The 27,481-nt window shown below is 35.8% G+C and overlaps 1 protein-coding gene across 1 annotated transcript in view; it reads left to right on the top strand.

The window, feature by feature from the left end:
• Positions 1–997: 997 nt before the first annotated feature.
• Positions 998–27,481, top strand: part of LOC121316637 (collagen alpha-1(IX) chain-like) — a 36,708-nt gene continuing 10,224 nt past the window's right edge. Inside the window, exons 1-31 of the mRNA XM_041251677.1 lie at positions 998–1,029; positions 1,234–1,307; positions 2,785–2,865; positions 2,976–3,108; positions 3,463–3,859; positions 5,405–5,488; positions 5,627–5,696; positions 5,872–6,065; positions 6,930–7,004; positions 7,297–7,332; positions 7,458–7,520; positions 9,569–9,622; positions 11,701–11,736; positions 12,428–12,451; positions 12,814–12,867; positions 13,379–13,432; positions 13,966–14,001; positions 14,093–14,149; positions 14,317–14,370; positions 14,757–14,810; positions 15,078–15,131; positions 15,703–15,756; positions 17,101–17,154; positions 18,099–18,152; positions 21,823–21,876; positions 21,976–22,029; positions 23,045–23,089; positions 23,804–23,850; positions 24,318–24,363; positions 24,518–24,525; positions 27,092–27,170. Coding sequence (XP_041107611.1) covers positions 1,013–1,029; positions 1,234–1,307; positions 2,785–2,865; positions 2,976–3,108; positions 3,463–3,859; positions 5,405–5,488; positions 5,627–5,696; positions 5,872–6,065; positions 6,930–7,004; positions 7,297–7,332; positions 7,458–7,520; positions 9,569–9,622; positions 11,701–11,736; positions 12,428–12,451; positions 12,814–12,867; positions 13,379–13,432; positions 13,966–14,001; positions 14,093–14,149; positions 14,317–14,370; positions 14,757–14,810; positions 15,078–15,131; positions 15,703–15,756; positions 17,101–17,154; positions 18,099–18,152; positions 21,823–21,876; positions 21,976–22,029; positions 23,045–23,089; positions 23,804–23,850; positions 24,318–24,363; positions 24,518–24,525; positions 27,092–27,170 — 2,196 coding nt within the window. The 5' untranslated portion in view covers positions 998–1,012. The remainder of the gene's footprint in view (positions 1,030–1,233; positions 1,308–2,784; positions 2,866–2,975; positions 3,109–3,462; positions 3,860–5,404; positions 5,489–5,626; positions 5,697–5,871; positions 6,066–6,929; positions 7,005–7,296; positions 7,333–7,457; positions 7,521–9,568; positions 9,623–11,700; positions 11,737–12,427; positions 12,452–12,813; positions 12,868–13,378; positions 13,433–13,965; positions 14,002–14,092; positions 14,150–14,316; positions 14,371–14,756; positions 14,811–15,077; positions 15,132–15,702; positions 15,757–17,100; positions 17,155–18,098; positions 18,153–21,822; positions 21,877–21,975; positions 22,030–23,044; positions 23,090–23,803; positions 23,851–24,317; positions 24,364–24,517; positions 24,526–27,091; positions 27,171–27,481) is intronic.

Here is a 27,481-nt window from a genome sequence, read left to right on the forward strand (position 1 = left end):
ATTTGCATTGCTCTTAAGCTTAGATAGGTCGCAGTGCAAAATAATTGCATGGCCGCAATTCAATTATTTGCACTGCGCCTATACTTATATGACCCCTAGCATCTGCTTTGGCTGGGTTGTTCTAATTTATTGCTTGTCTGGTTTTCATTAATTTATCAATGGGCATTTGTTATGGAAATTTATTCTACACGTGGGTTTAGTCCGAGGTGAGGAACTGCCAACCCTTTCCAGCTTTAAGATAATGTAAAATAAAAAAAACAATCAAATTAAATGAAATATTGAGAAAAGAAAAGGCCACCCCCCATTTTTGTAATATAGAATAAACATGGGGGAAGTCCCATGGGAAACAGATTTCTAAAAGATTCGTTAGATTTGCTTTTATATTTTGTCTAAAAGGACGAAACAGTTCATCATATGGCTGAATCGTTTGCTATCCAAATGGAATCGCTTCAATGTATCTATTTTGCATTCAGGTTTCAGTTACACACTTGAGTTTAAAATGTGTTTCTACTGATTCTTTTAAGGCACATTATCGAATGATTCAACGAATTAAGGACTTTGCGATCTGCAGATACAATGATGGAAACCTTATCCGAAGGGTTCACTTTTGTTATACATTCCTGGAATGTTGAGGTATGGTCTGGATCAAGATATTGTTCAACGGCAGAGCGCTAAACTGAAGTTTGTCTCATAAAAAACAAACAAGCATGCACCTTCAGAAATGAACATCACTCGCAGTAGCGCATATGTTCGAAATGTACCATACGTGGAGAAATAACGCCCACCGACCCCCCCTAGACTGTTTGCCAGCTTATAACCTTCCTGGTGTCAAGCCGCTAACTTAAATTTAAACCAGCTCCCTTCGTTTTTGTTTGCCCTGGAATAAACAGGACAAATCTTGCTGCCAGCAGATTCTAGTTGAAGCTGGGACCTGCGGTACTGACAATTCAAGACAAGTGAACCCGCTAAAGTTACTGTCCCGAGTCAGCGTATCTGCTGATAAGAGGAAACGATGGGGACTTTTCATTGGTAATTGCTTTAAAAAATACCCTAGTTAGATAAAGTCCAGTATTAAAAAAAATAATACAAATATAAATACTAAATGCATGTTTCTTGAGAAAATGTGTGATTATCTTTCCGTGTTTTGATTGCAGATGTTGTGCTGATGTTTTTGTTTCTAATCGTGTAATTGTACTTATTGTCTTGTTTTGAGAGTAACATTTGTATTTTTAGGCAACTACCAATTGTATTCTGCTTACTCGCTTCTGTGGTTACATTAGGCTCTGCTACTGGGGAGCACTCACAAAGTAAGTACGTTATTTTTACATTGATAATTACAGAATTGTTTGCAATCTATCTGTTCAGAATAGAAGAAGTCAGCCTCCGGGTGTGGTTAATAGAAGTTTTTTTTTTTTTTTTTTTTTTTTTTTTTCACAGCATCATTTTTCGAAGGGTTTAATGAATAAAAGACTACAAAGAATTAGCCATTTCAGTTTTTGGAAAGGAAACAGTAATTGTGTTTATTAAAATAATTGATCTTTTGCAAACCTTAGAACTACCTAAAATATTACAATAAATCATCGATGGACACAGTCGGTAGGAAAAAGCTTTAACTTCAATTTGCTATAAAAGAAAAAGACTGGTACTATGTACAGAAGCTGAACTATGAACTACCAAAGACACTTGAAACGGTTGATGCGTACAAATCTCAATTCACTCCTTCGCATGAGAATAATGTTTAATTCTTAACCATATGGTTTACAGTGTACGGTCGATTTTAGACATAGCTTTAAGAATTAGATAATATGTATTAGATGCTGTCCTGAAAGGAAGAACGTGATTTTTCAATAGGAAAGGCTGATGCATTAACCCCTCGTCATTTATATATATATATATATATATATATATATATATATATATATATATATATATATATATATATATATATATATATATATATATATATATATATATATGAGGAACTTTGAATTTTACAGAAATTTCAAACCGGGCTGGGCTGTCAATGTAACTACTGTTTTACACCAGTAGCTGTGTAGGAGGGGTTTTCGTACCCATGAAGGTGACTGACAAAGAAAACACATGGAAAGGCTAGATGTTTATTTGACTTCCCATTGGAGGTCTTAACAGTTGCCAGCTTTTCAAACACAAATCAGCTTTATGGATTTACATGTCAACCAGACCGTTTCGTATCAAAGAAAAAAAACAATCATATCAGTGTAATGTTAGGAAACAGTTATTGATCTCTGACACGCTCTCCTTTTATACTAAACGCGTATTATTAAGTTTGAATTCCACGATAAACATACAATCTAAAGTTAGAGTCACGTATTTTTTAAATGGAATGTAATAATAAAGAGCTAATGATGTTACATTGTGTCAATTCCTGAAGCTCCAATAACTTCATGATTCGGAACCGATTACTATATTACTCATTCTGGAATGGTTCGGGTATATTCTACCCATTCCAGTTCTGCAGAAGACTCGAAGACATTCCAGAATGGCTCCAGCACTTTAGGAATTCTCATTTGGTTTAATGGGTATATTTCTTGGACTAAAAGTTGTAATGATTTATGGTTATGATTATGATTATGATGTCCGTTTCAAGAATATGTAATTAGGAAATTGTTCAGCCACGCGACAATAGAATCTTTTCAACCTAGTTTTATTTTATGATCACGTTAATCTCTGTTCTCCTGTCTTGGTTTTTTGTTTGGTTTTATTTTGTCAGTGTGCAAAACAATAATTTAAAATATTTTGCTGTAGGGTTTCCTCACACCGTGGACGTGAACCGAAATGAAGGAGCGTTGTGTCCTCGAATAAACATCGGAGAGGACGATTTGCCAGGTGAAGTAAACAAAATAATAAATACAAAAATAAAATGTATCTTTAATTAACCCATGGTTTGATTGACAAGCACTGTTTTCTAGTCATTATTTTTCTATTTTTTGTTACAGGATTTGATATACTTTCTCAGTTTCACTTAGGCACAGCTTCTGCGTTAGGAGGTGTCCAGACTGTGGCTGGATCTACACCTATGCAGATTGCCTATAGAATGGGACCAGAAGCAAACTATAGGATAAAAACGAGGTACAGTCAAGAGACACCGTTTTAAAGCATAAAAAGGCAAACAGCGACATCTAATGACAACAGAAAGCAGCGTCGTTCCCTGGCCATGGTGCTGAAACTAAATTTCCTCCTAACTTGTCCCTTTGTGAGCAATCATATCACATTTTTTATGGAGACACTAAAATATTATGTTTTTGTTTTGATTGCTTGAATATCATCTAAAAACATCAACACCAACAACACTGAGCATGTCAAATTTTGTCTACAAGCTGTGTCTACAAAATTACTGTTTGCAATGTCTGCTAGTTTAAATTATTTATGAGACATTGCAAAATATTCAAATTGTATAATAAACTATGCTCTGGTCGTGTGCAGGTCGGCGTACCCTCTGGGGCTACCGGAAGAGTTTTCCTTTCTCACAACTTTTCGCATGAGTGGCAGCACCATTACTAAGGATTGGAATATTTGGCAGATTCAAGATTCCTTAGGCAACGAACAACTTGCAGTAAGAGTTAACGGCGGGACACAGTCCCTGGAATTCTCGTGCACCACAAGGGATAACCGACCTCAGACGATTGTCTTCTCATTTCTACCGTTCCTATTCGATTCCCAGTGGCACAAGATTTTAATAAGCATTGAAAGGGGCGCTCTGACTCTTTTCATTGACTGCATCATGATAGACTCGCACACTCTTCTCCCAAGAGGCACAGTAAATCTCGATGGCTTTACCCTGATAGGAAAACTAAAGGACACCCCTGCGATTGCTGTACCAGTGAGTATTTGTATTCCTTTTACTATTACCAGGAACATGGACCAGGTGGGGCCAGCAGGGATGAAAAGTCATCGCATCACACACTGAAATCAGGAAGCACTCAAAACACTTACACAAGAACAATTTAGGTTTGTGTTTTCCACGTGCTGGATGTGTTTTACGGTGGTTGGAAGTTCCATTTGCCACATTTTATTGCTCCACAGTATAAGTACGAAGTTACCCAGTAACTATATACTGCTAAATGTTATGTATTGCTCTCTCTCTCTCTCTCTCTCTCTCTCTCTCTCTCTCTCTCTCTCTCTCTCTCTCTCTCTCTCTCTCTCTCTCTCTCTCTCTCTCTCTCTCTCTCTCTCTCTCTCATCTCTCTCTCTCTCTCTCTCTCTCTCTTGTTCTTATACATGCCTGCCCAACCATGTATAAAATTATAGGTAACAGTCGCCTAATACTGGTTACTGTATGACTGATTACACCTTGAATTTGTTAAGCACCAATCGGCTGCACAGACTCCTCCTTCATGTATAAACCTCTACAGAATAGAAAAGTTCCGTACAGCATTGTTTAGACAAGAGTGCATTGCTTTCATATATTAAGTTACACAACATTTCCCGGCGCATAATAATAATAGGCTTTTATGCTAAAGCTTAAAACAAGCACTACATTTACTAGAAGATAACGAGCTAATTGTAATTTTTTCAATTCACAAAATGCTAAACAGGCCTACATGCTTTCCCTCCACTAGATGGCGAAATGTGATATACTATATATGTGATATATATATATATATATATATATATATATATATATATATATATATATATATATATATATATATATATATACATTTAATTGTGTGTGTGTGGTGTGTGTGTGGGGGGGGGGGGGGGGGGGGGCGGGTGCTAGGACCCAAATTTAAATCTTGAATTATTCTTAACTGTTATTGCATCAATACATATACACGATTTTTAACCCACTTTTAATTCATGAAGTTGAATGAATGTCACTTCATTGCGTTTAAAGATAAGTAAACGAAGTGACTTTGTAGGCCTTCAGAAACCAAGCTAAGGAGTTTCTTCATTGAAATGTGGATGACGATTTCTACAAGAAGATGTGAAATATCACGAGAAGGTATTATACAGTTAGAAAAGTTAGCTACTGTACACTTGCTGAGAGCCTCTGAAATTCCAGAGGAAAAAAAAAATATATACTAATGGATTTGTTGTAACATCATAACAAAAAAACAAATCTTAAGAAAAGCTTCAAATACACCAAATTTAGTAATAAGAAATGTGGTTAAAAACACAATTAATGTTGCAATATTGATCAAAATAGTCAAACGAGGAATATGTTGTTATCTACATAAAATGATCTAAATGATTACACATATCAATTAAGTCTCGTTTAAAAAAAACTGCATTTAAAATACTATGCTCCATTCAGACAGCAGAATATTTACCAATAACGTGATTATGAAAGTGATACAATGCCAATAAAATCGGTAAAATGCGATATATAAACAACTGACTCAGTTTTTGTTTTGGTTTGCAGTTTGAACTTCAGTGGATGTTAATTCATTGCGATCCAAAACGACCGCAAAGAGAAACCTGCAATGAACTTCCAGCGAGAAGATCGGTAAGACACAATCTCTAATGACAACAATAACAACACAAGTGCGATATTCAATTTCTAATACTCCGCATAGCCCAGGCGCGCACGCTGCCTCTGAGGGAATATACACTACGGTATTTCTATATTGAACCACTTTGAAAGGTTAGTGCTAGAAATGAGTTTCTAATGAATTTCAAAATGCCTGCTGACTTGACGGCGCCTACCGGGATTTGTATTGTTATTTCAGACGCAGGGATTTAAATTAATCCACCAATAAAATCTTTTGTATAAATGGTTAAGCACGCCCTGTCACTGATTTTCCTTCCCACCCTTCAAGTTCCTTCCAATCACTTCTTCATACCAAACACGTAATGAATAAACATGAGCTTTTGGAAGCTATACCACAGCTTACCTTTCTGTTACTGGTAGGGGATTCAGTTGGGGGTTTTGTCTCGGGGGTCCAAGAGTCCAACTAAGCCCAGAAAAAAGACATATTTGCTTTCTTGCTAGCCATAGGGTAACCATGGCCAGCGCCACCAGCAATCGTGGACCTCTCTTTATAGTCATTTTACTTCAGATTGCCTTCATTTGTTCAGCTCAAGTAAGTGTCTTTTTTTCCCCCTTTTTAGATTACCCAGAGAGAATTTGAGGTGAGTTCAAAAAGCTTGTACAATGAAGCACTTTCTTTACCAGTGAGTTAAGGACTTGTGGGTGCTTTTACTGTGGGGAACTTTTATAAGGGGTATTCAGACAGTTGATGTTTTATTGAAGAATAATGTTTGTTTCTAAAGATTTAAATTATTTGGAAAATTAATAAGTCTTCAAATGGCAATTTATTTAACGGTACAAATGTGGCACATTATAAGTTTACACTGCAGCCCCGAAAGGTCGGCAATATAAGAGGGTCAGATATTATCTCATGAGCATAGCAAGCTCTATTACAACGACAGCACAAAAGTGGGCATACCTGTAGATTGACACAACGTATTTTTGCGTAACGCATTTCTGTTTTTAATATGGGTAACACACCCAACCTAAAGTTTAGGGTTACTAGACCTGTATATCTGGTTAGCTATACAGTTGAACAACACTTTATATTTTAATAAAGTGTCATTATATTTTCATTTAGATTTAGAAAGAAAGAAAGAAAGAAGAAAAAGAAAGAAAGAAAGAAAGAAAGAAATTACTTAAAAATGATTTTAAATTGACATATCAACCTCTTGATCAACGTATGACATACTGTATGGTAAATGCCTACCTTTTACGATTAGTGTCCATCAAAGAATACTTTGCTATTACTAAAAGAAGTTTTTAATTCTGACATTAATATATAATATATATAGCTATATAATAGAGATATATATAATATAGATATATATATATATATATATATATACTACCACGACTTATGAATACATATAATTATTTTACCTGCAACAATTATTATTTTTTATAATATAAACAGAGAGGCCCAGTTGGTCCCCGAGGTACACCTGGCCTCGCTGGCCCTGCAGGCGTCCCTGGAATCGACGGCATAGACGTGAGTTCCTCCTCGCAGCTGAAGTATTTGTCACCATGTTGATGTTTGTCCATGTAAACAGTTTTCTTTTGAAAGTTGAAACTAAAATGACACAGAATTGTAGTAATGTATTGCCATGGTGTTTTTTCATTTGCTGAATTCAATTTATTACCCCCGAATTGAATAGCCTTTAAAGTAAATCTAATAACCTGCTGTATATTGAATACAAGTAGGGGTATGCATGTCAGTTTAAGAGCTAAAAAAATCTGGATGCAACTTTATTTATTTATTTATTTATTTGCTTATTTTTTAGGGTGAGAGAGGTGAGGATGGCCCAACAGGTCCCCCCGTAAGTATATAAATCTACGAGCAAAAAAAACAAACAAACAAACAAACAAAAAAAAATTCAATTATTAAATTATTAATACTATTTTTAATATTGCTGTTATTAATCAAATAAAATACAATTTTCAGGGCCTAGACGGCGACCTAGGTAAACCCGGATCAGCAGGATTGCCAGGCGAGCCAGGAGCTGACGTAATTATTATTATTATTATTATTATTATTATTATTATTATTATTATTATATGGTACCGTTTTGTACTTGACATCATGACTTACAGCATGTCTTTCAATAATGAGTTGTACAGAAAGAGATGGCAGAACTGCGCTAATTCTCTGGTTTTTAACTGTCGCCTGAAAAATCAATGCACTGTGTTTGTACTGGGTTTTGCTTCTGCCACCCTCGAGGGTTTTGTGAGGAATGTTTTCAGAACTTAACTTCGCATGGAGACTCCAATAACTTCCTGTTGAAGGTTTAAACAGCGTCCCTTTTGTTTGAGACTGTGGAGTTGCCAATTAATTAACGGGGTCTCCCAATGGGATTCGACTCAAAAAGATGGAAAATAAACCAATACGGAGTTTGCATTTTGCACAATGGTGCTGAATGGATAACAGCCCGACAACTGCGCAGTCTGTACTGGACACTCAATGGAACTCAAGCTCAAAGCAGCATTGTTCAGAACGAGGACGGCATTTGATTATAGCACAGCAAGATACTCAAGATAATATACAACAAGGACAACTTCGCTGTTAATAACTGAACGGCAAAACAGTAAAACACGGAACGGTACATTATTGTTATAAAAAACGGTACATATTATTATAAAAATTAAATCTGACTGACAGAATAAATATGTGAAGACACTGACATGTAAATGGATTTATACAAGGCAAAACTATATAAAAAAAAAGTAAAGATACATTCAAACATAAACAATACAGCTTCAAATAAAACATAAAGAAAAAAAGCCTATTATGAAAAAAGAATCACCTAAATCTGGGTGAAAGCTTCAATATTGTGACTACTGTATCTCACTTATTCCAAAAAATCTCTGGAATGAATGATAAAGTTGCCCAACATTTCTAGTTATATAACTTAATTACAGTAGACCTATGAGTTGTATAGCTTCAAGGACATTACCCAGAGTACCCTGGCACATACAAGAGCTTGGTTTATGGAACCTCCCTCACAATGCCACTTACATTAGGGGCTGAATTTGGAATCACCCCATGCAATACAACTTTTTAGTTATAGCAGGCCCAGTCCTGATTAATTATCTACTTTGAATCCAAGCAGTAAGGCATGTGGAAACCAGTTTGGCTTTAAAAAGGATATAGAACGTAATATTTGATAACTGGGTACTAATTATTTTTAAATGTGCATACATAATACAATCATTCCTCATGGTTCTGGGTTCTGCTGTCCCTTTTCTCTAGATCTGTTTTACCAGCAGAGTTGAAAGGTCACAGTGTTACATGATGTGACTATCATAAGGAAGTCTGTTCAGTGTGGGTGTAGTTCTAAACAGGTTATGGTAATCTCAGACATGTTTGTAACCATGCACATTGTAACCCTTTGTGTGCGGTCTGCAGTTGACTTGTTTTCTACATTTGCAAACAAAATGCATTCACTTTAGAGATGAAAGTAAAAAAAAAGTGCAACACTTAGAAAATGGGAGGTCAGAGTGACTTGTTTCATTTCTACTTCATGTACAGCGGTCGCAGCGGTATGCCATGTTTTATTTGTTGTTTATTTATTTTTTACCAATGGGCTGGAAATATTTAGTTAAATTTAGCTGGATACATTTAGATTGAACATCATGTATTTCATGGATGCTTTATAGTTGATGGTTTGATGATGCTGTGTCACTTGACTTTTGTTGACTCCACCCACTTCCCCACCCCGACCTCGATGCCCAAAACGGACATAGATATCAACTGAAATGACTGTGACATATAAACACCTACGTGGTTTGAATTTCTCTCTCTTTTTTTAGAATTTGTTTGTGCTGTTGAAAACAATACTTTATCCAAAAAGATAAATAGTTAATGTATACAGTTTCAAACTCAAGTACAGTTTTCAATATAAACTTGTTAGAGTTTAATGCGTTAATTAAACCATTAAGTACAGGCACCCTTTTTAAACACTTTGCAAAATGAACAATAGTTTGCAAAATACATGACAACTTTAATAAGTGTCAGCAAGGAACACACAACTTTAATGCCTTTTTTTCCCACTGCAGGGATTAACAGGCCCCGACGGAGATCCTGGCCCAGATGGCCCTATTGGGCAAAAGGCAAGTGCTTGAAAAATAAGCCTTTCTCTGCTTTACATACATAAGAGTAAATTGAGCAAGTCACACATCTGAATCACTGCATTCCAGTGGGTACTACTTTTCTAAAGTAATTTCTCATGACAGTTAAATCTTAATCCTGCTGGTTCCTACTGTGTGTGCTCTGTTGCCTTTTAAGAGATTTCTATAAATATGAGACTCTTCTACTGAAACAAGCAGCACAAAGGAAAAGTCAGTTTTTCAAAGTATATACAATAATTTAAACATATAAAACTAAGGAAGAAACTACCTTGAATAATTTAAATGTTCCTTCCTGTAACTAAGTTGTTCCTTTCCAGTTGTATAAAGTTACAAAATGCCTTGCCCCATAAGATACATGTGATAACACATCACTATTTCAGATCATGTGTGTCTCTTTCTCATAGAAAATATTATGTACAGTAACAGATTTATACAATTAAATGTCTGCTAAATTAAGGCCAAGGCCAATATTGTCTGCTTTCTCCCTTTGGTTCAAGTTGTTAAAAAGACCACAACATTACATCACTACATTTTCATAGTCTACTCTTTTTTTAATCATGTTATGTGTTGCTTCTGTTTAGATCATTATTTTCTAGCAGCTATTCTAGCAAAAATGTACATTTTCAACCAGTGGGTTGTCACAGTTACAGATACCTGGAAATTACACAGGTAATACATGAAATATACTGAACATGTACAGTACGTGGTGATCCACGTTGTACCTCTTCAGAGAGCTTTTTCTGAGCATGTACATGGTGATGCAGATGACTCCATGTTGCACCTCTCCAGAGAGCTTTTTCTCTGAGCCTACATATACCAGTTGCAATGAGGATATAAAAGATTGACTGCCACTCACTTTTCTCCAGGTGAATTTTAATAAGACAGTGTTGTCTGCCTATCCAGTCTTTCTTTAAAATCAGCCATGCTTGATGACAATTACATTTCTTTGAAGCCTGCAGTTACCTTTGATCAAAATATAAAAGCAACATGAAGGACATCTTATTTCCAGCTTAGATATATTGTAAAGCTTTGTAGTTCTTAATTCCGCTAAGACCCTAGTTGTTTTTGTTATGCCTGCATTGCTTAATGTTGTTAATTCTTAACACATGAAATCTACATAAATTGCAACTATCTGTACTTAACTAAGTATATTTCCCCTGTCTTGGTTGATTTTTACTGCTACCTCATTACTTTCACTACATCAGTGTTTGGTCTTGACTAACAGCACGACACATATTTAACAATTCAAACAGTGGGATATTGTTATACCCTCTACCCTTGTATTGTAGGCTGTGTGGTCCAGTGGTTAAATTGCAGGCCTTGTAACCAGATGGTTGTGGTTCAAATCCCACCTGTGCCACTGACCACAAGTTACTTAACCTCCTTGTGCTCCTTCCTGTGGATGAGATATTAAATCAGTGTCCTATTGTAAGTGACTCTGTATATAATGCACAGTTCACAGTCTACCTTTGTGATGGTGGTCCACTATGAAAGGCCCTTTATAAAAATAAAGATATATATATATATATATATATATATAGGAATTACCTGCCTGAAGTAATATTTTTCAATATTTTCACTAAAGGCACTACTATAATAAAAGTCCATATTGTTTTGCATTGTAAAGTGACTATTCTCGCAGTTCTACTCCTCTGCTGTTCCAAGGTTGTTGACAAGTCATGTTACCTCTACCGTCACTTTACAAACTCCACACCATGTCAAAGTGAAGCTGGAAAGGTGCCAGCAGGTACATTGAAATCCAGCCGTGCTTGAGATTCCGCCTGCTGCTTGAGCTGCTGATTGCTGTTTCACAGCCTGTTGACCGGGCTTTTGGTACTCATGAGGACTGTGTCTGGTGGATAATACCCTCTAGGTTAGGAAGATATTTTATATGCTGCTCAATATTTATACCAGATTGAAATGATTCCAATGACATATAGCATATAACATGGTAATATAATTCAGTTACAGAACAAGGAACAGCATAAAATGTCTGCCTTCTCGTTGCGTGCTTTGGATTAGAAAGTCAAGATGTGATGACCTTATGTTTTGTTTTCTAGGGTGAGCCTGGTGCGACAGGACCCCGTGGATCAGCAGTAAGTAGAATGCTCCCTTGATAAAACAAGAACAAAAACAAAGTTATCTAGAATAGTTGTACATTATATATTAATGTGAGAGCAGTGAATCTGTGAATCCATATGAATCCCACGTGTCAGATAATTTACCACTGGAATTCATGGTGGACTTGTTGCTAGGAGAACCAAGATATTTACATAGGATGTAAAAGCAATTCAGAGGTTCTTCCTATGATATTCCTGCCCAGGTCACACACATTATCCACGATTATTACTCTGAAATTGCCCTGGCTTATTGTTCTTTGTGCCACTGTAAAACAAACAAACAAACAAAAAGTTCCTCAATGACACTGCAGCACTGCTATGGATAAAGAGCTGCAATGCCCAAGATTTGTTGCAGATCTGTGCTTTAAGTCAGTTTTTACTACTGGTAGGTCAATAAAACCACCATCTGTGCAAGCATAAAGTGGAATTTTGAGAGGAAATTGGCGACTATTTGTAACCGAAGTACACTTTGATTTAATTCAGGCCCTAATGGTGAAAACATCTACTTCTTGCTAATGTATAAACTGCATACAGCATGTCACTTTTTAAACATGCATATACATTCATATATATATATATATATATATATATATATATATATATATATATATATATATATATATATATATATATATATATTTATTTATTTATTTATTTTTTATTTCAGGGTTCAGGCCCAGATGGACCTCCTGTAAGTATAATACAGTACAGAGGCACATTTCTCCTAATAAAATAAAAATTACGATAGCTTCGTCTGGATTGTAGGTCAATTTGAACAAAAGGAATCTACATTACTGAAAGGCTACAGTATTTACTTAATACACATGTTTGTATATTTCAGTAGGATTTTAATAGTAGATATTGTTGAATTGTTGTGGTAAACGACATGGCTTTGTACACAGCCTAGATACAATAACAGGATGACTCAGCCACAATAGCATGGATAACCAGTGATCCATGCTACTGGGAGCTGTACCACTCCGTGTCTTCATTGCTCTCTGTAACATTAAATACTCCTATAGATGGGACGTTTTAAATAGATTTCCCTTCCAGGGTCCACCAGGTGCAGGAGGAATTCCAGGAGGACTTGGACGTTTAGGGCCCCTGGTGAGTAAAGTTTCCAGAAAGCTTTGACTGTATTCAAGTGGTTTGGATTTCCTAACAGTGTAGTTAAAAGTGTAAAGCCGCGCTTTCAGATCTGTGCAGGCACAGGGAGTAGTGCTGATCCCTGTTTAATTAAGTCATAACACATTTTTATCACTCTTTTCAATTACCCTTCAATTGACCCAGTATGTTGATTTAAGCCCAACAGGGAAAAGTCATTTTAATAGGCTTACTACCAAATCACTGGCAAGTAGAAACATTACTAAAATTGCACCCAGTTCATACAGTTAAATACTGTAGTCAAAGATGGTAGTCTTATACGTGACATACAGTAGAAGCTCAATTGTAACACATTTTAATTTAGTTGCACTCCACTGTAACTGCAGTTTAACATTAGGAACAAAATACGTCTGCTTTAGTGAATAGTGTTCCAGTCTGTAAGAGCATTTGTACTCCTATTGGATAGCCTGTTATTCAATCATGTAAACTGTCTTATTTTTCTGACAATATCTAGGGTGATGCTGGAGTTCAAGGGCCTCCTGGTCCACCTGGTCCCCCTGGGCCTCGAGTAAGTTTACCACGTTTCAGTAATTATCAGATGAGTGTGGTTGCTGCTTCACTTCCTGGGTAAGTTGCATGATATAACACATGTTCGGCAATGCTGCAGGTTCAATAATAGGACAAATCAATTTAGAAAAAAGTAAACAAGGGGGACGGTACTCAAGTCATCTTCTTAAATCCCTTTTTTTTAAAAGCAGAAATCCCACTAAGTCTGAATTCAAATAGAAGACTTGTACTTAGAAAAAAATATAGAACAATAAAGACAAAAAAAAAAACATAAATAAAAAGAACAAAAAGGAAAAAATATTTTTAAATAGACCCTGTTTTAAATGCTTTCAGAGAAGAAACAAAATTGTTGCTGATTGCTGAGTCCGGAAAAAAAAAAAAATAGGCTACTCCAAAACATCTTGGATACAAATTATACTCTCTTCAAATGTCTAAAGCAGCCACACATAATAAACAAATAAACCACTGAATCAGGCTGATTGTTTAGTACATGCAATCAGAGATTTAACTCCTATTTGACCTGCTTTGTTTTAGGGTGCTGCCGGATTTCATGATGGCAGTGGGGAGTTGGTAAATATGGTCTTAATATTTGCATTTAAACAAAGCAAAACACGTGCTTCTGCTGAAACAGATTACTCACACCTAGCTTTGTTTTTTCTAGTGTCCCAATGCCTGCCCTCCTGGCTCGCCAGGCCATCCTGGTCTTCCGGGAATGAAGGTGAGTTGTTTTTCAAGATAATAATGATAATAATGACATTTTAGACATAGAGGTAATGAAAGACATGTTTTAGAGTTAGTCATCACAGAACTGTGTCCAGGTCAGAATGTTTTATGTCAATTAACAAGCCTGTATCTGTAAATACTGAATGTTTTTGTATTCTTTAGGGACATAAAGGAGTAAAAGGAGAATCAGGTGAACCAGGAAAGCAGGGACACAAGGTAAGACTGCACTTCTGTAAGTCTTTATTTTCTATTCAATAAAGGTAATAAAAAAATTTTAAAAAATGAAACAATGGGGTCAATAAGGGGCAAGTGGCCAAACAACATAATGTCCAGTCAGGCTTAAAGCTGGAGGAAAGGTTTGTGAAATACAATATATTCTGTGTAACCTTCCTGAGACCTGCAATATGCCCATACACCACTAGGAAGAAAAAGAACAAATGGGCTATTTTTTCTGAAGTTTAGAGAAGTAGCCACATTGCTTGCTAGGTGGAATTATAGTAATTTTGTGAACACTTTTTACCCATGCATTGTATTATGTATCATACATTATTTGGTAATATTGGTACAGTGCAGGTGAAAGTTAACCGCCTCTTGTTTCATAGGGTGAAGAGGGTGACCAGGGGGCCTCTGGGGAGGTCGGTGCTCAAGGCCCTACAGTAAGTATTTAAATGTAATCCTCTCATTGTCAAAATGTTCTAATAGCTGATTTAAATACAACCCTCTCTACATTTCTATAGCATACACTCTTAATATGATAAGTCAATAAAAACATAAGTAAGATAAGATGCTGATTGTATTTTATTATTGTATGTTTATATATTTAATCAACACAGTGTATTTATTCTTTTGTTTAAATGGGGAAAACCCAAAGAGACCAGCTAGGTCCCTGTCTTTCCTAATCATCTTTTCTATCCAATGTTTAGGGTCCTCAGGGTATAAGAGGAATCACAGGCATGATGGGACCTAAAGGTGAAAGGGTAGGTATATTTTTAGACTTACTGCACTTTTGTTTACACATGTTAAAACCTCATATTTAAGCTTTATAACTTTTTTTTAATCAGAGCAGTACAGGAAATACCTTTTAATGGAACAGCTAATATGCATGTAAATGCTGTGTATGTCACAGATGATCATTGCCATCATGCATACGGAAGATCGTCCAGCCATACCTGCTGATTATTTTACAGAACCTTCTGGATCCAGTGCAACAATGAGTACTATTGCAGCCAAATGCAACCCACTGTGTCGCTGAGGCATGTCTTCAATTCAGGGTCCAGTCAAAGTAAATGACATACATTGCTAATGGTCCCCAGTGAGTGCAGTTTACAATCCAGCCTTTCGAAAATGGTATTTCTGAAGAAATAAAAGGGATTCCTATCCGAAACCTAAATCTAATGCTTTACAATATTAATTTCCATTTAAAAATAAACACAACACCAATTGCAAACCAATCTTAATAATTATATAAAACCTTTGCCAAAGTAGTGTTATTGCATATTTGAGCTGAAAGCATATTTAAAGTAAGCGCTCAATGACTTCTCTTTCTAGGGTGCTGGTGGACATGATGGTGAACCAGGTCCTCAGGGTCTGCAAGGCGCAACTGTGAGTAGATTGCCAAATGTTTGATTTTATATAACTCTGCATCACAGGGGTTCATCAACATCCTATGAACATACACCACTGCTGGATCCCATCTTCTATCCACATTAACCTGTTGTCCTCCTGTGGGTGATGTAATTATAGTACATGTCATACAGTTTGCCCCAGTTTGCCAGACTTGGTCTAAGTAAGACAGATACGAGATTTTGATACCAAAACTTGAGGCACTCTCAGCAAGCCATATTAAATCAAAAGTAGGCCTACAGAGTGTGGTTAGCACAGCTATGTTCCCCTTGAACAGAACCATCTCTGTTTTATTTAGTACAATGCTTTTTGGTAATGGTGACCTACACTGCCATAATACTATTGGCAACAGACTGTGCTGGGTCTTTAATCCATTATAAACCCTCCCAATGTTTTCCATTCCTACTTCTCAGCAATCCTTTGCCATTTTTTGGGAACCTTATTAAGAAAATTCCTGTAGAACACAGATTTTTTTCAGCACCACATGTTTATAATGGAATATTAATAATTAAGCTGAAAGAACGAAAAGGGCAATCTGATCAGTGCAGATGACAAAAACAGATCTGCATAATTACAGCTTCAGGTCATCCTTACTGTGATAAATTAGAAAAAAACCAAAAAAAAACATATGAAAACCTAAAGTCTAATCCTGTAAAGATGCATCTAAAAGCACGCCATTAACAACAACAACAACAAAATACCTTAAAATAAGCTGACATTTATGGACAGTTCAAGTCACATGGTTGTTGCTGACACAATCTTGCTTGTTCTTTTAATGGGGAATTATGGGGCTTTTGCATAGTCCCCACTGACTTTGGCTTTGTTAGATCACATCCTGTTTCATAAGCTTCTTCAGCGAGCAGCTAAATCGATAGCATCACACATTCCCCCAAAGCAGTGCCCATTACAGACTCTGTACAATTTTACATTAAAAGGGTTAAAACAAAGGCTTGTAAAAAGTATCAAAGGTACAAGGGTCAATGCAAAATGTGGATTTAATAAAATAAACATCAAACACAAATTTAGGAAAATAAGAAACTACATTTTGTAATTGTTGGAATGTTTTTATGGACAAGCCCTCCCTTATCTTTTTTTTTTAAATGGAATTTAAATTCTCTGTTTTGAACAAAAAAAATGAAACTTGAGTTCTTTGTGCAGACTGAAGTGTAGTCATCCTGAATATAATTTTGTATTTTTTGTTCATTGTATTCCCCCGATTGTTCGTGTGTCTAAAACATTTATTTTACATATTGAATATTTAATATTCTGATTTTATACACATTTAGAACTTGTATAACCTGTTTTAATGACTTTCTTGCTTAGGGCGATCAAGGTCAGAGAGGCGTTGTGGGTGAGACTGGGCCAAAAGGTGACGTTGTAAGTGACAAGATACCTGTAAAACCAGAATAGGAAACTATTCTGCTATTGCTACAATTATTCACTTTGAGTTCCTATGTGTTAGATGACACTACTGTATCTTTCTGATAAAGTAATTAAAATGACGGTTCATTAGTGGTGAGCTATTTTTTTCTTTGCAATGGTGGAACTTAGTGGCATAGTCATTTTTCACTTTATTTAGCCTGTAGAGTCATTACCATGTCTCTAGATCCCACCATTGCAAAGCAAACCTTTATTGACCATCAATGAACAGCCACACTGTGGTAAATGTAGGGTACTGGCATGACAGCTCCAGTTGTTTTTGTTCATTGTGCGTGTTGATCTTAACCAGGGAAAATGTTTGGTTTAATCTCCAAAACCCTCTTTTTGTAGTTAAATCCACCACCACAGGGTCACAATAAATCAGACACTCTTTGGTGGCTGATCTGCACCTTACGGTTTCTAGAGACTCAAGTTTAGAATCCAATTCACATTGTGATGGTTTTATTTTAATTAGAATTTACTAATATATACTAAAGCCTTATTACTGTATGCATTTGACTAGAATGCATGTTTTATTTTAGTTCTCTACTACCTAAATCACATTGAAACTAGTATCTCTACTAGGTAAGGAACAAACATTGTAACATGTGTATTGTATTTCATTTTTAAATACATAGAGCCAATGTTTTAAGATTTAACAGTTTATATTAATAAATGACAGATTAAACTGTATTTCCATCTTGTGGATCTGATGAATATTCACAAAGAAATTAGCCTGAACTGCCTTGGTGGAATTATACTGTATTGAAATATGCACTCCCTGCTGTCTGTTATTCTCTATTTCAATATGTATGGTATTTGTATATTTTTGATATGATCTGTGAAATGTTTAGTTGTGTTCTGTTTTATGCTTGTACCAATCACAGCTTTTCATTCTCTAGGGGTCGCAAGGTCCAAGAGGAATTTCAGGGCTCCCAGGTTCAAAAGGAGAATCCGTACGTATATATTGTTTCATTTATTGTTTTGCGTTAGTACTACTCACTGTTGTCATTTATTGGTCTTATTAACTCATCATAGTAATTTAACAAGAAATCTTGCTCTTTTTGAAGAAACGAAAGTCATAGATTCCAAGCTTTATAAATGTGCATGCAGTAAGAAAGACATGGCATATAAGAACATAAGAACAAAAGAAAGTTTACAAACGAGAGGAAGCCATTCGGCCCATCTTGCTCGTTTGGTTGTTAGTAGCTTATTGATCAATGAATCTCATCAAGCAGCTTCTTGAAGGATCCCAGGGTGTCAGCTTCAACAACATTACTGGGGAGTTGATTCCAGACCCTCACAATTCTCTGTGTAAAAAAGTGCCTCCTATTTTCTGTTCTGAACCCCTTTGTCTAATCTCCATTTGTGACCCCTGATCCTTGTTTCTTTTTTCAGGCTGAAAAAGTCCCTTGGGTCGACACTGTCAATACCTTTTAGAATTTTGAATGCTTGAATTAGGTCGCCACGTAGTCTTCTTTGTTCAAGACTGAACAGATTAAATTATTTTAGCCTGTCTGCATATGACATGCCTTTTAAGCCCAGAATAATTCTGGTCGCTCTTCTTTGCACTCTTTCTAGAGCAGCAATATCTTTTTTATAGCGAGATGACCAGAACTGCACACAATATTCAAGATGAAGTCTTACTAGTGCATTGTACAGTTTTAACATTACTTCCCTTGATTTAAATTCAACACTTTTCACAATGTATCTGAGCATCTTGTTAGCCTTTTTTATAGCTTCCCCACATTGTCTAGATGAAGACATTTCTGAGTCAACAAAAACTCCTAGGTCTTTTTCATAGATTCCTTCTCCAATTTCAGTATCTCCCATATGAAATTTATAATGTACATTTTTATTTCCTGCGTGCAGTACCTTATACTTTTCTCTATTAAATGTCATTTGCCATGTGTCTGCCCAGTTCTGAATCTTGTCTAGATCATTTTGAATGACCTTTGCTGCTGCAACAGTGTTTGCCACTCCTCCTACTTTTGTGTCGTCTGCAAATTTAACAAGTTTGCTTACTATACCAGAATCTAAATCATTAATGTAGATTAGCAATAGCAGAGGACCTAATACTGATCCCTGTGGTACACCGCTGGTTACCACACTCCATACTACATGTTAACCACTCCCTAATCCATGTATATGTGTTTCCTTGAATCCCAACTGCGTTCAGTTTGAGAATTAATCTTTTGTGCGGGACTTTGTCAAAAGCTTTCTGGAAATCTAAATAAACCATGTCATATGCTTTGCAATTATCCATTATCGATGTTGCATCCTCAAACAAATCAAACAAGTTAGTTAGACACGATCTCCCTTTCCTAAAACCATGTTGACTGTCTCCCAGGACCCTGTTACCATATAGGTAATTTTCAATTTTGGATCTTATTATAGTTTCCATAGAAGTCAGGCTTACTGGTCTGTAGTTACCTGGTTCACTTTTGTTTCCCTTTTTGTGGATCGGTATTACGTTTGCAATTTTCCAGTCTGTCGGTACCACCCCTGTGTCAAGAGACTGCTGCATGATCTTGGTTAGCGGTTTGTAAATTACTTCTTTCATTTCTTTGAGTACTACTGGGAGGATCTCATCCGGCCCAGGGGATTTGTTTATTTTAAGAGCTCCTAGTCCCTTTAACACTTCTGCCTCAGTTATGCTAAAGTTATTTAAAACTGGATAGGAACTGGATGACATGTGGGGCATGTTGTCAGTATCTTCCTTTGTAAAAACTTGTGAAAAGTAATCGTTTAATATATTTGCTATTTTTTTTTCTTCATCTACGATTTTGCCATTTGTATCTCTTAAACATTTAATCTCTTTGAATGTTCGCTTGCTGTTGTAGTATTGGAAAAACATTTTGGAATTGGTTTTAGCTCCCTTAGCAATGTTCATTTCTATTTCTCTCTTGGCCTTTCTAACTTCCTTTTTGACTTGCGTTTGCAGTTCTGTGTACTCTTTCTGCGTACTTTCTTTTTGGTCCTTTTTTAATGCTCTGTAAAGTGCCTTTTTTCGCTGAATATTTTTTTTAATTGATCTATTAAACCATTTTGGCAATTTAGTTTTACATTTAGATTTGTCTACTTTAGGGATGTAATTGTTTTGCGCCTCTAGTACTACATTTTTGAAGAACAACCATCCTTCTTCTGTGGGTGTTTTCTCTATTTTACTCCAATCTACTTCTGTTAGTCTCTGTTTCATACCTTCATAGTTTGCTTTTCTAAAATTGTAAACCTTAGCTTTAGTCATTACTTTTGGAGTTTTAAAAAACATTTCAAATGAGACCATGTTGTGATCTGAGTTTGCCAGTGGTTCTCTGACCTCTGTTTTGCTTATTCTATCTTCGTTATTTGAAAAGACTAAATCAAGGCATGCCTCCCCTCTAGTCTGTGCCTTGACAAATTGTGTTAGGAAGCAGTCATTTGTCATTTCCACCATTTCTATTTCATCCTTCGTGCTACCCACCGGGTTTTCCCATTTTATTTGGGGGAAGTTGAAATCCCCCATTAGTATGGCTTCTCCTTTGCTACACGCATTTCTAATGTCATTGTATAACAGATTTTTGTGCTCACCGTCTGAATCTGGCGGTCTATAGCATGCTCCTATTATTATGCCCTTTGAATTTTTGTCCGTTATTCTGACCCATATTGATTCGGTTTTATTTTCTTTGTCCAGGTTTAACACCTGGGCTTCAAGACAGTTTCTTATGTATAGCGCTACCCCTCCTCCTCTTCTGTCCTGCCTGTCTTTCCTATACAGTGTATACCCACAAATATTATATTCGTCCCCATCACTCTCAGACAACCACGTTTCAGTAACACCTATCACATCATAGTTACCTGTTAGTGCAGTAGCTTCAAGTTCTAGAATTTTGTTTCTGATAGTTCTAGCATTTAGATAAATACATTTAATGGTTGTCTTACCTGAGCTGTTGTTCTTGTTTTGATGCTGTCTTTCTAGTTTAAATGCTTCTGAACCTACAGATAATAGATATTTATATATATATATATAAATTAATCTACAAAGTCAGCAGATGCACTTTTTTATACCATAACAAAAAAGCTTTAATTCAATTAAAATGGATTTTCCATGCACCTCCTGTGCAGTTCAAAGTATATTCAATTTCACCAAACTCATTCTGAAAGGTGTATATCTACTGTCCAATACAAAATTAATTCCAAAGAGTACAGAAAGGGGTGTTCATGAAAGGCACACTGTGATCTGGGTCAGGGAACAAAGCATTCAAGCACACAGTTAGAGCCAAAGGTTTTGCATTGCCTAGAATTTTTGGATTGAGACACAACTACAGTATGTCATAGTTTGGATCTTTTATTTAACATTGTGTAATCAAAGAAACTACAAAATGATTTTGCAAAAGTCTACCGGAAGCCATAATAGTAGTACAGTTTTTAAAATGTCACATTTTTCAGTTGTTGTCAGTTTTTCATTAAGTATGTGGAAAACTACAAAGCGGTATGCAATGTTAATGTGACATTATTCAGCAGGTTTCATTCGACTTTATGAAGCAAAATGTGTTCATTTGTATCGTGCAATGCTAAACATTTGACCATAGCTGTAGTACTGTAGTTTATTATAGCATTCCAATCCCTGGGATCTGTTTTTCTCAGGGATTACCTGGCGTGGATGGACGTGATGGGATCCCTGGGATGCCAGGTACAAAGGTACGGTTGATATTCTTTTTAAATATTATATTTGTACTACTTGTTAAGAACATAATAGTGTGGGCCTGACATACTGATTCAATTTTTATTCTTTTCTAGGGTGACTCTGGCAAACCAGGTGCTCCAGGTGAATCTGGACTTCAGGGTCTTCCAGTAAGTGCATCTTAAAATAATTTTTAAATAAAAAAGCTGATTCATTGTCATCGTCTTGTCTCCAGAGCTTGAAATAAATGATTAATTAAAACATTGCTACTGATATAGTAAAACTATATAAGGATAAAAGGCCGTGCCTTTACTCACAGCTACATAGCCACCTTAAATATTGGTTGATATGAAGTAGATCTAAATGCAGCAAATTACTAAATTCTGTTTTAAACAAATGCTATCCAAGCTTCTTGTATGTATTAAAGTCTTCCTCTGATAGTTTTTTTTATTTATTTTTTTAATTCAGTTAATAAACCAAAGACTATTGTATTGCTTACGACAGTGGCTTCATATTTGTTTCATATTTGTTTTCATTTTTATTTGTAGCCAGACAGATTTGATTTTATGGCAACATCTGTTGTATAAATGGTCTTTAATGACAAGCTTGTTCTTTTGTATACTATTAAATATATACAATTTTCTATATTATGTTATGCTCGTTTGTGAGTTTGATAACTCATTTGGTTTGGCCATGTTGACCGTAAACTAAACTATATTCTATAATGATACAATATTGTTTAATGTTATATGATATAATTCACTGCCCTCAGTATTCCATGAATTTCTAAACTCTGTACTGTAACTTGGCGAGCAAGGGATTGCTGTACATATTCATTGTATGTTTGTAATAAAGCTAAAACCATGTTCATCTGATAAATATCTATTAATACTCTTCACCCCAGCTTAGAAGACTGGCTGGGCTGACCCTCATGCCCTCGAAGGCATGGGATATAGGGGACCCCTCCGAGGCAAGCCCCTAAACACAATCACACCATACTGCAGTCACTAGTCCAGCCTGGCAAAATGTTATACAAATAAACTGTGGTTATTACTACTGTTGTCACCATAAACAAATATACAGTACAGGTCTTCCCTCTGAAATATGATTTTTTACAATTTAAGTATTGCAACATTGTGATAGGAAAATATTTCACTTTAACTTGGTTTCTTATTACTTTCTAAGGGCTTACCTGGTTCTTATGGTGCAAAGGGTGGTGCTGGTGATAAGGTTTGTATTTCTTTAGATTTACTGCTAAATCAATAAATAAATACAAAGTCAATACACACCTTTTTGTCTATCGTGTAATTAAGAATTCTAATAGTAGGGCCACAGCTGCCAGCTCTTTGGCTTGAGAGTTAGGGCCCTGATACAGCACTTCTGTGTCCCTGTCCAAAAGCTATGAGAGGTTTTAAATACCCCAGATAAATGTAGCCAACCTCACATGCAAAAGACCCACCTGCTCACATTTTTTGTTCAAAATCGGTGCACACAAAAACAATAGATACCTTGTCAGCTGTGTGCTTCTGTTACAATCCAGGACATTCAGCCTTTGCTTTAGTGAGCCTCTCATAGTAAGCAGATATTTACCTCAGCCTTTGATTTTATATCACATTGTCTCACAAATAGTTCATCTGGCAGCCCTTTTCACAAGGCAAGCGGGGTACACATTTACACTGTAGATAATATCTATTTAAGTCTGACTTGGTATGTTAAATGTATATTCCCTTTGATGGAGGAGCTAAGCTGCTCTCATTACAATTCTCACAGCTTAATGTGCTACTGTACACATTTACCCCTGCAACTTGTCACAATATCTCAAAGACAGCTTAGATTAATTATGGACTTAACTGGAGCTCTTTGATTATTTTAATAACACACAAACTTTTTGTATTTATTGGAGTAATTTGAAAGCCAGAAACGTTAATGCAATTTGCATTACAGGGTGATTCCGGAGCCTCTGGTTTACTTGGAACAATGGGAATGCTGGGGTAAGTTAAAATGACATGCTTTTGTTTTTAATTATTGAGGATGATTATTGTACGAAAACAAAAATTAATAACTACTTAATAACAATGATATATATATATATATATATATATATATATATATATATATATATATATATATATATATATATATATATATATATATATTATTAGTTAGTTAGCTGAAGTACCTGGCGTTGCAAGGGGAAATTCAATATTTCATGCATGACAAATTGAGGAACGGTAGCCTTATGGTTTCCTATAAGTTACTGATCCTGGGTGTCACACAATGCGCTCAGACCCCTTTCCCTTTTTTTGCCTTTTTTTTCTCATTTAAATTAGTGTTCTTTTTATTTATGTTTTTTGGTTTTGTGGGTTTCTTTAATGTGCGATACGTGGCTACTGAAGTAATCCAGCAATGGGGTTACTAAATAAAGTACGCCAGGGATCAAAATTTTGGATCCAAACAGAGCCCTCGACCTTCCCTTGGATGAAAGAGGAGGCATGCAAAGTTTGGTTGCACTGACTCCTGCGGGATCCGAATGCATAAAGGAACAGACAGACAGACAAACTTTCTTCTTTATATATTAAGATATATAATCAGATTTATTACTGTCTTAATAGGGTGAACGAGGAGAACAAGGGGAAGTAGGCCCACTTGGACCAATAGGTGGACCAGTGAGTATTACATGTTTACATTTACAATTGTTATGCTTGCGCTACTGACGTATTTTGAGGCATTAATCTTGTTTCCAGACGTGAACCACTCTATGAAAGAATGGGCTATGAACTGTATGCAGTCCTAATGATTGGTTTTGTGTCAAGTGAACTATTCTAAAAAAAAAAAAAAAAAACAACAAAAAAACCCAACATTGCAGAAAATTAAACCACTGAAAGAAAGGATCAGTCATCTTGTCTCTTGATTTCTTCACTCCACTCCAAGTGTACAGTTGAACCATATCCCTGCCACATTGTTTTTACCCTAGGCCATATCAATGATGCTGACCACAGTCGTAGAGATACTGGCTTTACAGCTGGTACACTGCTGTTTTCTGTGATTCAGCTTAGTTCCATTACTGGTGTTGGCCAGTAAACATTACCTGTTTTATTGGCACAGTGCCTGTTTTAACCATTGACCACATCATTGATACACATGTTTTTATACACCCATTTTCCTTCATGTTTTTAAACTATTCCATCAAAGGTGGCATCAGTACATTATGCCCCTGGAAGGCGTATTGTTCTAGTTATTCATTGCATACACTGCCACCCAGCGACCAATGCTGTAATTGCTGAAAATAGCTAAATAACTTTGTTACAATATAGCCACCCCCCCCTGATAACCATATGAGTAATTGCAAATACGCTAAATCATATTCTCTTATATTTTATACTCTGTATCTGGCCAGTGAGCATTGCAAAGCTAAAAACATCTTAGTTGTTAAAACTGTAATATGTACATATTTGTCTAAGGTGTTGATTTGACCAACTTATACCCCATCAGGATAAGACACCCCTGGTTTCTATTGTATCATTTTACAGCACAGCAGAATTGCCTTGGATTGCATCAGCCACATATTTCTAGGGGTAATTTATGATGTTTATGATGCAATCCATAGGGCTGTAAAATGATCTAATGAAAATTTTCTGTGGAGTTATTTCATTCATTTAAATATACACAGCTGGGACCATCTTTGCAATGAAACAGGAATCAATAGGCTATGCGGCTGTTTCGAGTGATGCTCCACAGGGCCTCCTGCTATTCTCTTATTTGTCCAATGTTTTATATTATATGGACTAAATCCATTTTCATCCTGTAATTTTTTACTCTCTCAATTTGCATGCCTGTTGAGAATTGTAAGCTTTAAAGACAAAATCACGTCACTTAATGACTGTCTAGGATGCTGTCTTATCAAATGTAATAGTTTCTTCAGATAAGCCATGAAAGAATGTTTATAATCCGACAGCTTTACTGCTGTGATGTGACTTGTTTTTTTTAATTAATTATTACCTCTGCCATCAAACTGCAAGTCTTGGACAAGTTAAAAGTAATAGCTTCATTTTTTTCTGCATGAAAATCATCTAGGGCACCATTTAGTGTTTAAAGCATAACTCCACTGAACACAGTCGTTTCTTTCTCTTGTGAGAGTGAAGTTCAAAATGTTATTAAATACAAACTATCCTAAAATAACAAATAAATGACTAATAGAATATAAATAATCTTGAAGTGCATTTTTTTATATAGTTGGAATTATATCACATTTTCTACAAAATGAATGAAGTAAAATGGTTGATTAAGTAATAGTAGACTGGAAATATGTATGTTATATGTAATGACAAAAAGAGAAATACCTAAATATTCGTTAAAAGCTTAAGCATGAAAGTAGTTGGTGGAACAAAGCACACACACCTTATTCATACAACCTAAAAATGCCAGATCATCCTGATTAATGACAATCACGTGATTTCAATGCACACACACCTTATTCATACAACCTAAAAATGCCAGATCATCCTGATTAATGACAATCACGTGATTTCAATGACAATCACGTGATTTCAATGCACACACACCTTATTCATACAACCTAAAAATGCCAGATCATCCTGATTAATGACAATCACGTGATTTCAATGCATGTTGATAATGCATTGTTTAGTTAGGGTAAGACTAACTTAAAAGTCAACTTCGAAAACTACTTTATACCCACTCAACGTAAACTAGAAATACCACCTATTTCTCAGCATCTGGCACCACTGAGTATTTATTTTAATATATTGTAGATTATTTTAAGAGATAAGATGCCCCATTTAGAAATTACCTCTCCCTCACGCTTTTTCCCTCAGAATATTTTTAATAGACCTTCTGGGGAACTCACTGACAAATCCACCCGACCTGGCAATAAAGAGATCTTTGTGCATGTTGAGAAAATGTTTCCCCTGGCCAGTTCCGACCTCTTTTTTTGTTTGTTTTGTTTTTTGTGTAGCACAGTTATTTCACATGTAATTATTTAGGCAGAATTGAAAAGGTATGTCTAGCGAAACATCTAATGCCATAACACGTTTTTAAAGTAAATATTTAACCCTAAAAAAAGAACAGAGGTCATCCCGAATTGATTTACCATGTGTTTTGCCTTTGTGGCTAATCATTCCTACAATAAATATTTTTGGTCAGCATTGACAGTAATGGTCATATTAAAAGAAGTGAACTACACTGACACACAAAATGTTCTTGTGTTGCAAGGCCATCCGGTAATAACCCTCAATGGGGAGTTTTGATAAAGAGGGATCCCTTCATTTCTAGAAGAAGCACTGCTGCAAAGGTAAACATGCTGCAAATGCATCCATAGATACAGTGCCTGGGACCTAAATGTATTTCAAATACAACCACATGTGTTTGTTTTTTAAAGTAGTTCAGTACTCAATTGATGAATTGTTATTAACAGATTGCTTTTATTGAAGATATAAACATTGTTCTTTTGACTTGATGGACAATCGGGTTCACAAGGCTGCTGATGAAATGTATATATAGTATTGTGGGGACAAAGGGAGTACTCCTTGCAGGTAAGAAGGCGGCTCTGAAGAAACTTGCTGTGTTGAATATCAGTGAATCCTTACTAACATCCTTCTGTTT

Source organism: Polyodon spathula, chromosome 6 (genome assembly GCF_017654505.1).
Source record: "Polyodon spathula isolate WHYD16114869_AA chromosome 6, ASM1765450v1, whole genome shotgun sequence".
Taxonomy (NCBI): Eukaryota; Metazoa; Chordata; class Actinopteri; order Acipenseriformes; family Polyodontidae; genus Polyodon; species Polyodon spathula.